Raw genomic sequence first — 14,285 nt, forward strand, 5'->3', positions numbered from 1 at the left:
TTGCTGAACTGTTTGATTCTGGTGGACACATTAGAAATGATAAACCATAGCCCATGGGGAACAGTCTATCAGCTAGCGAGCAGGGCTGTGCACACTTCCGTGGCCTCTCGTCTTGCAAACTCTTCTCATCCCCAAAGTGACTTGGGTCAGCACTTCCCCACCCCCTTCACTGAGGTCATTTCATTTGAAATGTACTTTGTCTGCTTGCTTGCTTTTGCCACATTCTGATTCTCCCAACTTCCTAAAAGAGCTTTTAAGAATTTGCGTCCATTGGGGTTCACACCAAGCTATGCTGTTCTGTGAATCTTGATAAACACATGGTGCTACTTACCCTAGGAACAGCTTCCCTGCTCAACCCCCAACCCCGGTTCATAGTTGGAGGCCCGTTCGTTTCAAGGTGGTTTGTTCTGCATCAAAGGATACAGGAAATAGCTGGATAATTTTTTTTTTAAAGATTTTATTTATTTATTTGACAGAGTTAGCGAGAGCAGGAACACAAGCAGGGGGAGTGGGAGATGGAGAAGCAGGCTTCCCGCGGAGCAGGGAGCCCGACGCGGGGCTCGATCCCAGGACCCTGGGATCACGACCCGAGCTGAAGGCAGCCTGCTTAACAGCTGAGCCACCCAGGCGCCCCTAGCTGGATAATTTTTAAAGATACTGAGATTCCCATAGACAGGGACTACAGAAATAGTGATCACTATATAAAAACATTTGTTCTTTTTTCAAATTGTGTCTAGTTTGGATGGTAAAGTTTGACATATATGTTGTGTCACATACAGTTGAATAGAGACGAACTAAAGCGGACAGCGTAGATATGTCATGTAGAACATGGAAACACATTCACAGAGAGGCAGACAGATGTTGTTAAACTGAGCAGGTGTATCTAGAATAATAAAGAGAAGGCAACCAGTTGCTTCCTGTTTGGATCAGGAAGAGCATCTCTCTCACCCAGCCTCGGCCTCCTTGGGGCCTCCCTGTGGGTCTCAGGCTGATGCCCACCACGGCTCGAATCTGTTACCAAATGGTCCTCATATCTTAGGGGGCAAAGGCTCCTGCTAATCATTTCAAACCCTGTGCTCGTTTTACATATCTCCACCGTGATTAAAACTACAGCTGAGACGACTGTGTTCCTACCAGGCCCCTTCTCACAACTCCTGGTGTTGCCTTCCCAAAATTCAGGCCTCATGTCAGAAATGGAAAAGCGAACAGCATGTGCTCAACCTCACCTGTCTCTGTTGGCAAAACAAAGGCCACCTCTCGTTGTACAAAAGGAGGACTAGTACAGAGAAGTAAATGATTTATTAACATATTTTAATCACCTCATCACATAGTGTGAAGCCTGAGTGACGGGAAAGTCAAGTAAGAAATGTTCCATCTTCCTAGGCTGTTTATATACAGAAGTCGTGCTGTGATCGTTGCTGTGTTTGAGCAGCTGAAGTGAAGGACTGGCGTAGTCTTGTCCACAGACGAGCTTCGTTTCTGTTTCCGTGCTCTTGCTGGGCAGTCAGGACACCACGGGGCCAACTAAAAGTGCCTGGTAGTTTTTAGTGTCCTCCCAGCCCGTTAAGTGTTGTAATGCTCAGAGTCACTGTTGACCAAATCCTTGGAGATTATGTTGCACCTCTCAAGAGAGATTCTGCCCTCTGACCTTTGCAAGTTCTGTCCAGCTTGGTGAGCCAGTGGTGGTTTCTGCTTTCCTCACACTTACCTGCTACAAACTGCAAATCAGAAATGGACTGTTCTGGAAGAAAGATCAAAAGGGCCGGTATATGAGTGGCTGTTTCAGGGACTTTTGACTGTCGATACTGTGGGAAACAGCGTCCTTGGACAAGCTGCCATGTGACCATACCTGGACACCTGCCACACTGTCTCAAGGGACCACGTCAGGGCTCTGGGGCCCCTTTGTACCAGTTGCTTCCTCTTTGGATCAGGAAGAGCATGTCTCTCATCTAGACTCAGCTTCTTTGGGACCTCCCTGTGGGTCTCGGGCTGATCCCCACCATGGCTCGAAGTAGGCAGCCTAGGAACACATTCAGCTTAGCCCAAGATCCACATGATGAGGCAGAGTACGTGAGGGTATGGGTGGGGGTGCTGGGCATGCGAGGTGATGGGAACCTTCCAGGCTGCATGGGCCCGAGGCACACTGCGGAGAGGGGCGGGGTGCTGGTTTCCCTGTTGAGAGCACTGCAGGAAGATTACTGCGGCCAGGTCAAGGCTTCGAGATGGCCGAGGGACAGTGTGTCGTGGGCATGACACCACTGAGCAACCCAGCCCAGCCCGACACACAGGAGAACCCCTTCCTCCTGCAGCATTCCTGCTGGGAGAGCTCGACCCCACGCTCAATGTAAAGCTGAGATGCTCAAAGGAATCACGTGCACGGGGCGCCTGGGTGGCTCAGTTGTTAAGTGTCTGCCTTTGGCTGAGGTCATGATCCCGGGGTCCTGGAATCGAGCCCCGCATCAGGCTCCCTGCTCCGCGGGAAGCCTGCTTCTCCCTCTTCCACTCCCTGTTTGTGCGCTCTCTCTCTCCTGTCAAATAAACAAAATCTTAAAAAAAAAAAAAAGGAAAGTTTGGCTGATCCATGACACAATGTTTCTATATTTCCATATTCTTGTCTGTATTTTTGCTTATTTTTTTAAGTGTTTTTTTTTTATTTTTTGAGAGAGAGTGAGGGCATGATTTGGCGGGGGCAGAGGGAGAGAGAATCTCAGGCAGACTCTCCAGTGAGCGCAGAGCCCTCTACCCTGAGATCATGACCTGAGCTGAAATTAAGAGTCGGACACTTAAACGACTGAATCACCCAGGTACCCCTATTTTATTTTAAGTCCTCTCTACACCCAACTCGAGGCTCAAACTCACAAGCTGGAGATGGAGAGCACACGCTCCGTCGACCGAGCCAGCCGGGCGCCTGTCCTCTCTGTCTTCTCAAATCAGTGTCTCAATGCCTCGACGACCTCTCAGCCCGACCTGACAGGTCATCGACCTGTGGTCCTCACCAGAAGGCAGCCAGAGCCCTCACAGTCAACAGCTCTCCTGAGGGACACACTCAGCTCTTCAGACCCCGGATGTGCGGAGTTCCCTGCCTCATGGCGTGAGAGGCCACGGTGTGGCAAGCCCTCGGGCCTCCAGAGGAAGGGCCAATGCATATGCAAGTGGCCCTTCCCAGAACTGGTTACAACTGGCAGAAACTTGTCAGTGAAGTTGGGCGAGCTTGCGGTCTGTGACGTGGCTCTCCATGTGGCCTCAGCCTCGTGGCCTGCCCCGCACCACATGCTGCAGCCAGCAGCCAGCCCCAAACTGAGGAACCGGTCCCTTCTCCTTGTGAAATGTGTGCCTTTTGCTGGGTTAAGCCCTGGCCTCGCTCTGTTCCGGAGATAGTTATGTTTGTCTTCTCTTGCTGTACCACAAATTGCCACAAATTGAGCAGCTTAATGCAACACATTCACTATTACACGGCTTCCCTGGGTCAGACATGTGGATGCGAGTTTTCTGGGCCCTCGGCTCAGGGCCTCCCAGGTGAAATCGGTGTCCGCGGGGGCTGCGTCCGGGCCTGAGCGCGGCCCTCTCCCATGCTCACGTGGGGGGCGGGCGGAGTCCAGTTCCTTGTTGTTGTAGGCCTGAAGTCCACTTTCTTCTTGGCTGGTGGCTGGGGGCCGCCCACATGGTCCCTGCAAGGCCCTTTCAGAGTGGCCAGCTGACTGCAGGCAGCAGGACGGAGACCCTGTCGCAGAGTGGCGTCCCAGCACTTCATCATGTGGGTGCAAAAGGCCCTTCCGGCATTGTTTCGGCTCCTGCCCACACTAAAGGGGAAGACACGGGGTGTGCCCCCGGGGGGGCCCGGACAGCACGCCACCTGGCCCTTGGAGGACTGTTTTCCTTGTGTGTTCATATAAACCCTACCAGCTCTAAGCCATCGCACACTCCTGCACCCCCAGACCACATCCTCCTCACTTAGACCCTCCAAGCCCCTATCTTGCTCACTGAGCATGAGAGCCAGACTGGGGTCCCCACAGACCTCCCCATGCCCCCAGCTCTGCTCTCTCATCTGGGAGGCAGCTTCCCCAGGCACCGGCCTGACATTTACCCGTGGGCGTCACTCCCTCGGAGGCCGTCCCGGTCAGTCCTGTGGAGGGAGAGTCTGCCCTGTTTTCGTCTCTTGACGACACTTCTCCCAGGGATGAAAACGATCTTATCTGTCCGTGAGCTGGCCTGCCGTCTGCCTGCCTCCCTCCGACAGCTTCCAGTTCCCTGGCACACAGTAGGTGCTCAGTGAATATTTCTCGAGTGACAGAACGGGGGGCGTGAGCACGTGTCTCTGTGTCTGGTGGCGTCTCTGAGTGCCTGTGGTTTCTCCTCCCAGTGAGCCTGGCTGCCTGGAATGTCCGAGTCCCCGGGAGCAGAAGCCAGAACCAGATTCTTAGCGGGGCTGGTTGGCTGACCCCTGCCTTGTCCAGCCACGCCTCCTAGAAGAGGGGAGGTGGGTACAGGGCTCCAGTCTGGCGGGGGGGTGGGGGTGGGGGGGGTTGGCCAGAGCTCAGGGTGGGACCATGGTGAGGTCAGTGGCTTTGTCCTGGTGTGTTCTCTTCCCGAGGAATGGACGTGCCAGGCGAGACTGGGAAATGAGCAGGAGGTCTCAAGCCTTGGCCAGGGGAGGGGCAGGTGGCCCGCTGGACCTCCACTCTCATCTGTGGCTACTAACTGCCAAGAGCGGGGACAGGACACCAGCTCTTTGCTGGCCTCAGGCAGAGAGGGGCAGGGAAGAGGGGGTTGCAGCTCTCCACTGCCTCTGTCCATTCCTGCCCAGTGGTGCATGGGGGCCAGCTTCCCCCCAGTGGCAGCCCCCGCAGACTTATGCATTTGGGCCGAGCTGAGGGCTGAGTCTCCACCGTGAGGGCCCCACAGGGCCCGAGGCCAGGGAACCTGCTGGGAGAGGGAGGGCGCCCACAGGCTCCTGGCTCAGGGCTGCGAGCTGACCCCGTCCCCTTCCAGACAGAGGGGCAGGCGCTGGGCCATTTCTGCCTCCCCCCAGCACTGCCTGGACATCTTCCCTCCATGGGGGAGAGACAGCCCAGCCGACAGAGGAGGGAACAGAGGACAGAGACGGAGAGACATGGGCGAGGCACAGAGAAGGGAGGTCACCAGCTAATAGAAACCAGTTAAAAAAACAGGAGGAGAGCCCAGGCCTCAAGGCCAGCCAGGCGGGGCTTGTTTTTCCAGAATGAAAGGCCCAGGGAGGGGCTGAGACCAGGATGGGCTCTGATTCCAGTTTGGAAACGGGGCTCCAACCCCAGGGGCCTGAGTCTTGCTGAGGAAATGGGTCCATTAGGGGGTGCTCCTCACATCCTCATGGCCGGTCCTCATTCCCTCTGCTGCAGCCCTGACAGTCTCCCCACCTTGCCTGAAGCTGGAGAGTCCAGCCACACTGGGGCCCTTGTTTGTCTGAGGAATTGGGAACCAGGACAGGGTTCAAGGGCGAGGTCCTTGCCCACCAGGGACTGGGGCCTGTGACCATAATTCTATTCAAATGGGTAGTCTAAAACATGCACTGTGGGTTTTGGTGGTTGTTTGCATTTTTTTTTTCCTTTTTTTCTTTTTGAGGTTTGCTTAACTAGAAAGAGTGGGTTTGGTACACAGTGTGTGATCTGTTATTTTGCATTTGTTTATGTGACTTTGTAAGTTTTCCCAGAGCTTCAAATTTGTGCCTTCCATGGGGGAGGCTCCCATACCCGCCTTCCCTCCTCCACTCTGGGCGGGGAGCATCTTAGCCAGGGTTTGGTTTCAGGGACACCAAGCTCTGCCCTTGATGGTGGGCAGATGGGGGTCCAGGCCAGAGGGGAGGGGTTGGTCAAACGCTGCCCCTCAGTGCTCAGGGTCTCCACCCTCATGCCCTGGCAGGTCCCTTTGGGTGGTAAAAATGACTGATGGACAGCAGGGCCCATCATGCTGTCCTAAGGGAGCCCCCTGCCCGGCTTACCACCGCGCCCCCCCCCCCCCCCCCAGGGCTGGTGTGACTGTTCTTTTCCTTTCACAAATGAAGAGATGCAGCCCCCAGAGGAGGCTGAGAGGAAGAGGGGAAGAGCTGTAGGTGTGGCACCCTGGGCTTCTTGGGGGTCCCAGCCCCCAGATGCCTTTCTGCTAGGAGGGATGCCTCAAGCTCCACAGCAAGCACAAAGCGGGGGTCCTGCCCACACTGTCCACACAGGGGAGCACCCTGGGCCAGGGTTCCCCGACAGAGGTGGACATGAGGTGATGTCCACCCCAGAGCCCCAGCCCTGTAGCAGCCCCAAAGGGCCTCATAGGTCACAGCCGCCCCCACAGCATCCGGCGTCTGGAACCATGCCCTCAGCCCTCCTGCCCCTCCAAGGGCTGGGCTCCTGGCCCCTCTCGAGGACCTGGGCCAGAGGAGGGGCAGGGTCTCTGCTCTGATTTCCCCTCACTTTGTCAGACACGGGGCCGTGTTCCTACCCCTCCCCACTGGGCCAGCCAAGGATCTGGGGAGGACTAGGGGCCAGCAGGAGCCAGAGGGGGCGGTCTGCAGACTGTCGATCCCGCCCAGGGCTCCGTGATGTCATGGTGGGTGCTAAGGAGGGGGAGGGGGCCGGGCTGTTTTTCTGGAGAGTTGGAGCAGAAGTGAGACAAAGCGAGGCAGGCGGGCCAGGCGGGCGCCATGGAGCTGCGGTCCCAAGTTACGGTCTGGGAACTTGTACTTCTGCAGAGTGAGTGCAGGGTGGGTGGGGGTCCGCACTGGAAGCCCGAGCGTCTTCGGAGTTTGTGTTCTGGTCAGAGCTGCCTGTCTGAGCTCGAGTTGGGAGGAGTGCGACACTCCCGCTGCCGGGAAGGGGCTGGGTCGGGGTGGGGGTGGGGGGCTCAAGGTGGCAGCTCACCAGGAATAAGGGGCCCCCAGAACGCAGGAGGGTGTGAGGTTTTATGTTAGATCTCCACCACACGGATTCGGGAGCCAGAGGGCCAAGAAGGGCAGGGAGGCTGAGGTGGCGGGTGCCTCTCCCTGGGGTCCCTTCCCCACCCCACTCTTCCAGGAAGCCCCTCAGGTGGCCAGAAGAGGAGTAGGTTGGGGACTCTAGTGGGCCTGGGAATGGTGGGGCTCACAGGGTCTGCTCAAGTCCCCCCTTGGCTCCCAGGCCCCCTGAGCCCGCCTCCTGGGCTGGCCTGCTGACCCGGCACATTCCTCCTGGTCCCGGGCGCTCAGCCCATCTCTGGAGCAGGAACTTGCCTGTGGGGTGCGGACAGTCCAGCCTGCTCGTGCTTCAGACCTCTGCCCTTCAGGACGGCTGAGGGGGCTCCAGCCCTGAGACCTGGGTGTGGGGCAGGGTGCCCAGATGTCTGAGGACTCTTGAGGGCGTGTGTGGCATGGCTCTTGGCAGGTGCATGTACCTTATTGGATACGAATGTGCGGGAGCCCCCGAAACCAGCCTTGAGCTTCACGCTTTGGCACGCTGGTGGCCTTGCTGCAGGATGGTGACAAGGGCCACCATTCCCGAGGGTGGCCCTTGGTGACAAGCACACACTCCACAGCTGGTTCCACCATTCACCCCCTAAAGGGGAAGAGCCGTCCCACGGTCTAGGCAGGTGGCAGTGAGGATTAGGTGGGGACCATGGGAGACGTGCCTGCACCATGTGGGGCTAAAGGAGCCCCTCCCCCATCCTGTCTGCTTGGCTTCTCTGACTTTATCCCCGCCTATTAAGAGGGTGTCATTGCTGCACACACAGCGCCCCCCCCCCCCGCCCCTCAACCTATGCCTTGCCCTATGTATCTCCTCCATCTGGCTATTCCTGAGTTGTATGCTTTGTAATAAACTTGTAAATGCAAAAAAAAAAAAAAAAAGAGGGTGTCATTAACGGGGCACCTGGGTGGCTCAGCTGGTTAAGTGTCTGCGTTCGGCTCAGGTCACGATCTCAGGGTCCTGGGATCCAGCCCTGCCTTGGGCTCTCTGCTCAGGGGGGAGCCTGCTTCTCCCTCTGCCTCTGCCCCTCCCCCCCTTTGCCCTCGCATGCGTGCTCTCTCTCTCTCAAATAAATAAAACCTATATATGTATATAAAGAGGGTGTCATTAACACCCACCTCAGCAAGGACTATAATGGACCCCGGCAGCCAAGTGGGGGGCCCGGGGCTGGGTGGGTGACCTGGATGCAAAGGCTCAGGTCATCCCCTCCCCAGTGCGACTCTCTTCTTCTTCTAGGTTCTGCTGTCCTTCTGTCCTCAGGTTAGTGACCACCCTCCCCTGGAAACCACAACAGCTCCCCTCCTGTGTTGGCAGACCCACCCTACACCTTCTCCTTGGGTCCTATCCCTCGCCCAGTGACTCCTCCCCGCCCCCCCCCAGTGCCCTCAGGGCCCGTGCCAGCCGCCAGCTCCGTGGTGTCCGAGTCCACCGTGAGCTGGGCGGCGGGCGCCCTGGCCGTACTGCGCTGCCAGAGCCCGAGAATGGTGTGGACCCAGGACCGGCTGCACGACCGCCAGCGCGTGGTCCACTGGGACCTCAGCGGCCGCCCGGCCGGCGGACCGGCCCGCAGACTCGTAGACATGTACTCTGCGGGCGAGCAACGCGTGTACGAGCCCCGCGACCGCGGCCGCCTCCAGCTGCCGCTCTCCGCCTTCCACGACGGCAACTTCTCGCTGCTCATCCGCGGTAAGGGGCCTGGGCACCGCGGCGGGCGACGCAGGGCGGGGTGGCGCGGGCCGGCTGCGCGCCTCACCGCCGGGCTGTCTGCCGGCCCGCAGCGGTGGAGGAGGCCGACGCGGGCCTGTACACCTGTAACCTGCACCACCATTACTGCCACCTGTACGAGACCCTGGCCGTCCGCCTGGAGGTCACGGACGACCGTGAGTGTGCCCCCCACCCCGCCCGCCCCGGGACGTGCCCCTGCGGCCCCCTCCCCGCCCGCCGGCGCTGACCCACCTGCACCCCCAGCCCGGGAGGCCGGCGCGCACTGGGACGGCGAGAAGGACGTCCTGCTGGTGGAGCGCGGCGCGCCCGCGCTGCTCACCTGCGTGAACCGGGCGCACGTGTGGACCGACCGGCACCTGGAGGAGGCGCAGCAGGTTGTGCACTGGGACCGACAGCCGCCCGGGGTGCCGCACGACCGCGCTGACCGCCTGCTGGACCTGTACGCGTCGGGCGAGCGCCGAGCCTACGGGCCGCCCTTCCTGCGCGACCGCGTGGCGGTGGGGGCGGACGCCTTTGCGCGCGGCGACTTCTCACTGCGCATCGACCCGCTGGAGCCAGCTGACGAGGGCACCTACTCCTGCCACCTGCACCACCACTACTGCGGCCTGCACGAGCGCCGCATCTTCCACCTGAGAGTCACCGAGCCCGTCGCTGAGCCGCCCCCGCGGGACTCGCCGGGCAACGGCTCCAGCCACAGCGGCGCCCCTGGCCCAGGTGCCGCGTGGCCCCTCCCTGTCCCCCCCCCCCGGACCTGGGTGTTAGCCGAGGGGAGGCCCCCTCCCGTCCATCCCCTCCTGAGCCCCGCGCCGCAGGGGCGGCCTCGATCGGGTGCACGCTTAGGGGGTCACGCGCGCGCTCCCTGACCCCGCCCCCGCACGGCCCGTGCAGATCCCACCCTGGGGCGCGGCCGCAGCGTCATCAACGTCATAGTGCCCGAGGGCCGGGCCCACTTCTTCCAGCAGCTGGGCTACGTGCTGGCCACCCTGCTCCTCTTCATCCTGCTGCTCATCACCGTCATCCTGGCCACCCGGCAGCGTCGCCGCGGAGGTGAGCTGGGGCTCCATCCCGCACGGTTGAGGCCAGAGCTAGGAAGCCTTCCCTGACCAGAGGCGGGGTGTGGGGTGCGGTGGCTTGAGCAGAGAGTAAGCAGGGATGGGAGGCTTCCTCAGGGCTGAGGGAGCTGGGGAGGGGGTGAGACTGGGCCCAACATGAGTCTTCCTCCCCAGGCTACGAATACTCCAACAAGAAGTCGGGGAAGTCAAAGGGGTGAGTGCCCCCTCCAGGCTCTCCTGGGGACCAGACCCCCACCCCCACCCCGCTCTGCTCTAACTGCCCACCACCCTCCCACCTCCAGGAAGGATGTGAACATGGCAGAGTTTGCTGTGGCCACAGGAGACCAGGCTCTTTACAGGAGTGAGGACATCCAATTAGGTGAGGGATGGCCCCAGAACCAAGGTGAAGGCTGTGGTTCCCAGGCCTGAGCTAGGGGAGGCACATCTCTGGGGGTTGAGCTAGGGGAGGCACATCTCTGGGGGTTGAGCTAGGGGAGGCACATCTCTGGGGGTTGAGCTAGGGGAGGCACATCTCTGGAGGTGGGGGGGGCCTCACCCTGCTCTTTCCCTGCACCAGATTACAAAAACAACATCCTGAAGGAGAGGGCTGAGCTGGGCCACAGCCCACTGCCCATCAAGAACATTGACTTGGACAGAGGTGAGTGACTAGGAGGGCTGGGCCCATACCTCACCCACCCACACTCACTAGCCAGCCCCAGGGGCAGGAGTCCCTGGGCAGTCCTGCTAGATGTCTGCCTTGTGTTTACCCCTGTGACAGAGGGATAGAGGGCAGACACCCGCCTGTTCCCTTGGCTTCCAGAGTTCCGAAAGGAGTACTGCAAATAAGGTGATCCTGGGCTCCTGGCTGGGCCAGCAGCCCTGCCAACTCCTATCTGTCCATCTTGGAGGATGACCTCCTGACCCTCATGTGGCTCACCCGACCCCCTTCCAGCGGCTGGTCCCGCTGTCCTGGAACTTGGCCTGGACTGGCACAGAGCAAGGCTGTCTCCAGACCCCTCTCCCGGGAGCCATCCCAATCCTCACAAGCAGCAGCGGGCTCTGGGATTCTGCTGGAGCTGCAGCTGCCCCTTCACCAGCGCTCAGCAGGTGCCTGCTGGCTCCCACACTCACTGGTGGTCCTGCCCCTCCCCCAACCCAGGCACAGCCCTGACCCTGCTGATGTTCACCAGTCCTTCAGGCTCTCCTGGCCCCTGCCACTATGGGCTGGGGCTCAGTGGGGGCTCTTGGAGCTCAGGTCAGCCTCAGGGCTAGCACCCTGGCCCCTTCTTCACCCCTTTCTAGGGGGAGCCTACGGCTGGGATCTGAGGATTGCACACTCCAGGCCCCAGACTAATTCCCCTCTGCTCTGTGTTGGGCTACCTGGGGCTTCTTCTCTGCCTTCCACCCTATTCCAGCTTTGTTTCCAGCAAGTGCCTTGACAGTCACTGGGCTCCATGTGACTTCTGACTCTGACCCCCCTCCCGCAGCCCCTCCTTGGGCTGGAGTCTGGGGCTGGGACCTCATTTGGCTTCTGTTTTGCCTGAGGACAGGGGAGGGGTAAAGATGGTTCTAGAGTGGCTTGTGCTGCCACCCCCAACACCCCACATTTGCTCCTGGGAAACTGCCACCATCACAATAAAAACTCCATGGTTTTTAGACTTGGCCCCAGGTATGCCTCTGCGGCTCCTACTTCATGTCCTGGGGGGCGGAGTTTGGGCCTTGGGAACCTCGAAATGCTTTCCTTCATCTGAAGCCCTGCTGTCACCACCCATTTCTTGGAGTGGAAAGTCTGAGTCCAGGTATCCTGGGAAGAGCAACATCCGGTCCAATCCTATGGCACTATTCCTGGTTGTAAAGGAGTTCTAGATTCTCTTCTGAGGGCTTATTTGGACGTGGGGGGGGGGGGGCTGGACATGCTCAGAGGACAGCCCTCTGAGAAGCAGATGCCAAAATGGGATTAGATGTGTGAGGATAAAGGGGGGGAAGCAGGAGTAGGCACCAAAGGCTTGTGAGGGGGATGGGAGGGGGCTGCAGGAGGAAGAAGCCCTTGTGTTTCCCCAGCCCTGACCCCATCCCCCAAAACTCTTCCAGGGCAGCAGGAAGCGGGAAAGGATGTCTGTCACCCTGTGCTGGAGACCCTGGGGTGGTGTGTGGAGAACATGCAGATTATGTCTGGCTGAATTAGGGGCACAAGCCAGCCACACGGGGCCAGCAGGTGACCTGGCATCGGAGCTCCCACTCTGGGGAAGTGAAAACCCCGGGGCCGCTGTGAGGAAGGCACAGGAAACTCACGTGAAGGGAGTAAAGTCAAAAGATGTGTTACTTACAGATCCGAGGACAGGGGTGCGGTGAGCAAGGCTTCAGAAGGGCAGTTCTCCATTCCAGATCAGGAGAGAGACAGCAGGGTAGCATGCTCCTATTACTTATAAGGTGGGTGGGATGGTGGTCACTAATTTTTTGTAGGCTCAATTCTGAGTGGTCATTTTAAAAGATACCGCAGGAGACACAAGGCAGGAGTTTGTGGTGGGCATCCTAGGTTCAGGCTTTTATCTGAATGTCCAGACTCTGGATGTGAGATGCTCAGACAGCACCTCAGTGTGGCTGTCTCCTCACTACACACCTGCGAGGGTCCTACAGTGGCAAAGGCAGGGAGGGAGGCTGGGCCAGGGAGCTGTGGCTTGCTTGACAATGTGCCTCCCTCCCAGCCTGTGACCCCTGGCCCCATAGTAGCTGCACTGCTCGGACCACAAACTCACTCCCCCTTGCAGTGTGCCTGGCTGACCAGAGAGTCAGCTCTGGCCTCTGGCTACCAGCCTCTCTCATAGGACTTGGGCAGCCAGGTGAGAAAGAGAGGCTTGGGGGGGCGGGGCAGAGCACAGATGGGGCATCAGACCCTACATCTGTGAGACCAGCAGTCATTCATGTCTGGCCTGGGGGATGCTGGTCCCCTGGGAGCTCTCAGGGTGGGGCCTGTCTCCCTCCCCTAGACGCCCAGCAGAGAGCCAGCCACTACCTGGCTTCCTCAGATTACCTCTGGGGAAACCGAGACCCAAGGGGAGACGGTGCAGGCTTTGCTGAGCAGGTGCCCACCTCACAGAGCCCTGTCCACTCTCCCCACCAGAGCCTAGGGGGATGGAGGTCAGCGCCCTTGGCCTAGGCTGACCTGGGGATGGTCCCTAGCCTGGGCTCAGGGGCTTTCCTTCAAAGTCTGGCTCTTCCAGTCACTGGTGGACTGATGGGCTTTTTCCTGTGCGGATCCGCTGCCCAAGGATGGTCATGACTAGGCAGCTAGGACAGCTTCAGGCTCCAACCAACTTCAGGGGGAGTGCTGGGCACAGGTCGCAAGGGGCATCATGCATCCTCCACCTTCATCACTCTTGGGTCCTATCCTAGAGACTCTCCTGTTCTTCACTCTCACCAGTGTGGGATTCCCTCTACTGGCCTCAAGTCTTCCTCCTGGGATGGGGGAGACCCTCTACCTCCAGTGGGGTCAGCGTGTGGTTGGAGCCTCCACAGCCCGAGGGGCGCTGCTCTGGGTCTCCCTTGGTCCACACAGGACCCCAGGCTGGCTGGATCGACAGAGGCGGTGGTGGGGGTGGGGGTGATCTTCACCTGCTGCCAGCACCACCTTCCCCGGGCACCTCTGTGCACACGTGCGTGCGCGCCGTTGCCCTCCGCTGTTGCCTTCAGCCGCACATACACATGTTCACACTCGCACCCCGCCTCCACGCGAGCACCCGCACGCACTTGGCCCGTGTTTCGCGGAGCCTCCGTGGGGCCCGGTAGAGGGCGCGCGAGCACGCAGTGGGCGCCGGGGCGCAGAGACCGAGTTGTCTTTGGCTCCCGGCCCGGACCGAAGTATCCTCAGCTTCCCGTGCTGCAGGGGGGGATGTGACCAGGGCGCCCCCCGACTCTGAGCACCACGGACCCCGGAGCCCTCGCGAAGGGGCGGAGAACCGGAACCTTCTGGGTTCTGTAGTCGACCCCTGGGGGCCTCGGCGGGGGACTTGGCGTTGCCTGGGGCGGGGTCTCCCTTCTGACAGCAGGGCTGCTTCCGGAGGGTCCTCAGCCGTCTCCCTCCGGAGGACGCGCCCCTGTCCGCCCACGGGCCGAGACCCTAGGCCCAGCAGGGGCTACGGCCCGAGCACATTGTGGGCACCCCCGCGCGCGGGGTGGGGGACCCGGGGCCCGAGGCAGGGGTCAGGGGCGGGGCCCGGGAGAGCGGAGGGAGTTCTGCGCGGGCGCCGACACCGCGGCCCCGCCACCCACGCGCGCACCCCGCCCTCCAGTCCTTCCGCGCGTGCGCAACCCCGCCCCGCGCCGCGCCGCGAGCGGCCCGGTGACGTCAGGCCCCGCCCGCTCTCGGGCGCCCCCCGGCGGGCGCGCTCAACCCGGGGCCGGCGGTCCCTTTAACTGCGCGGCCCGAGGGGGCGGCGGCGGCGGCGGGGCGCACGGACGCGGCCGGGCCTCGCACGCCCTCCCTGCCTGCGTCCCCGGGCCGGGGCGGATGGGCGGCCGCGGGCCGCGGGGCAGCAGCGGGGGCGCG

At 60.5% G+C, this 14,285-nt stretch overlaps 1 protein-coding gene across 2 annotated transcripts; it reads left to right on the forward strand.

Moving 5' to 3' along the window:
• The first annotated feature begins 6,326 nt into the window (after positions 1 to 6,326).
• Positions 6,327 to 11,395, forward strand: MXRA8 (matrix remodeling associated 8). Of its 2 annotated transcripts, none has more exons than XM_032395631.1 (10): positions 6,327 to 6,716; positions 8,199 to 8,222; positions 8,343 to 8,648; positions 8,741 to 8,842; positions 8,931 to 9,401; positions 9,576 to 9,734; positions 9,914 to 9,953; positions 10,042 to 10,118; positions 10,317 to 10,397; positions 10,518 to 11,395. In XM_032395631.1, the coding sequence occupies exons 1-10, from the start codon at positions 6,668 to 6,670 to the stop codon at positions 10,523 to 10,525; spliced, it is 1,317 nt and encodes a 438-aa protein (XP_032251522.1). In that variant the 5' UTR covers positions 6,327 to 6,667; the 3' UTR covers positions 10,526 to 11,395. The 2 variants fall into 2 exon arrangements, with proteins under 2 accessions (XP_032251522.1, XP_032251511.1); XM_032395620.1 differs by having other exon boundaries at positions 10,560 to 11,395.
• Positions 11,396 to 14,285: the final 2,890 nt, after the last annotated feature.

The sequence above is a fragment of the Phoca vitulina genome, unplaced genomic scaffold (assembly GCF_004348235.1).
Source record: "Phoca vitulina isolate PV1807 unplaced genomic scaffold, GSC_HSeal_1.0 scaffold2, whole genome shotgun sequence".
NCBI classification, from domain to species: domain Eukaryota; kingdom Metazoa; phylum Chordata; class Mammalia; order Carnivora; family Phocidae; genus Phoca; species Phoca vitulina.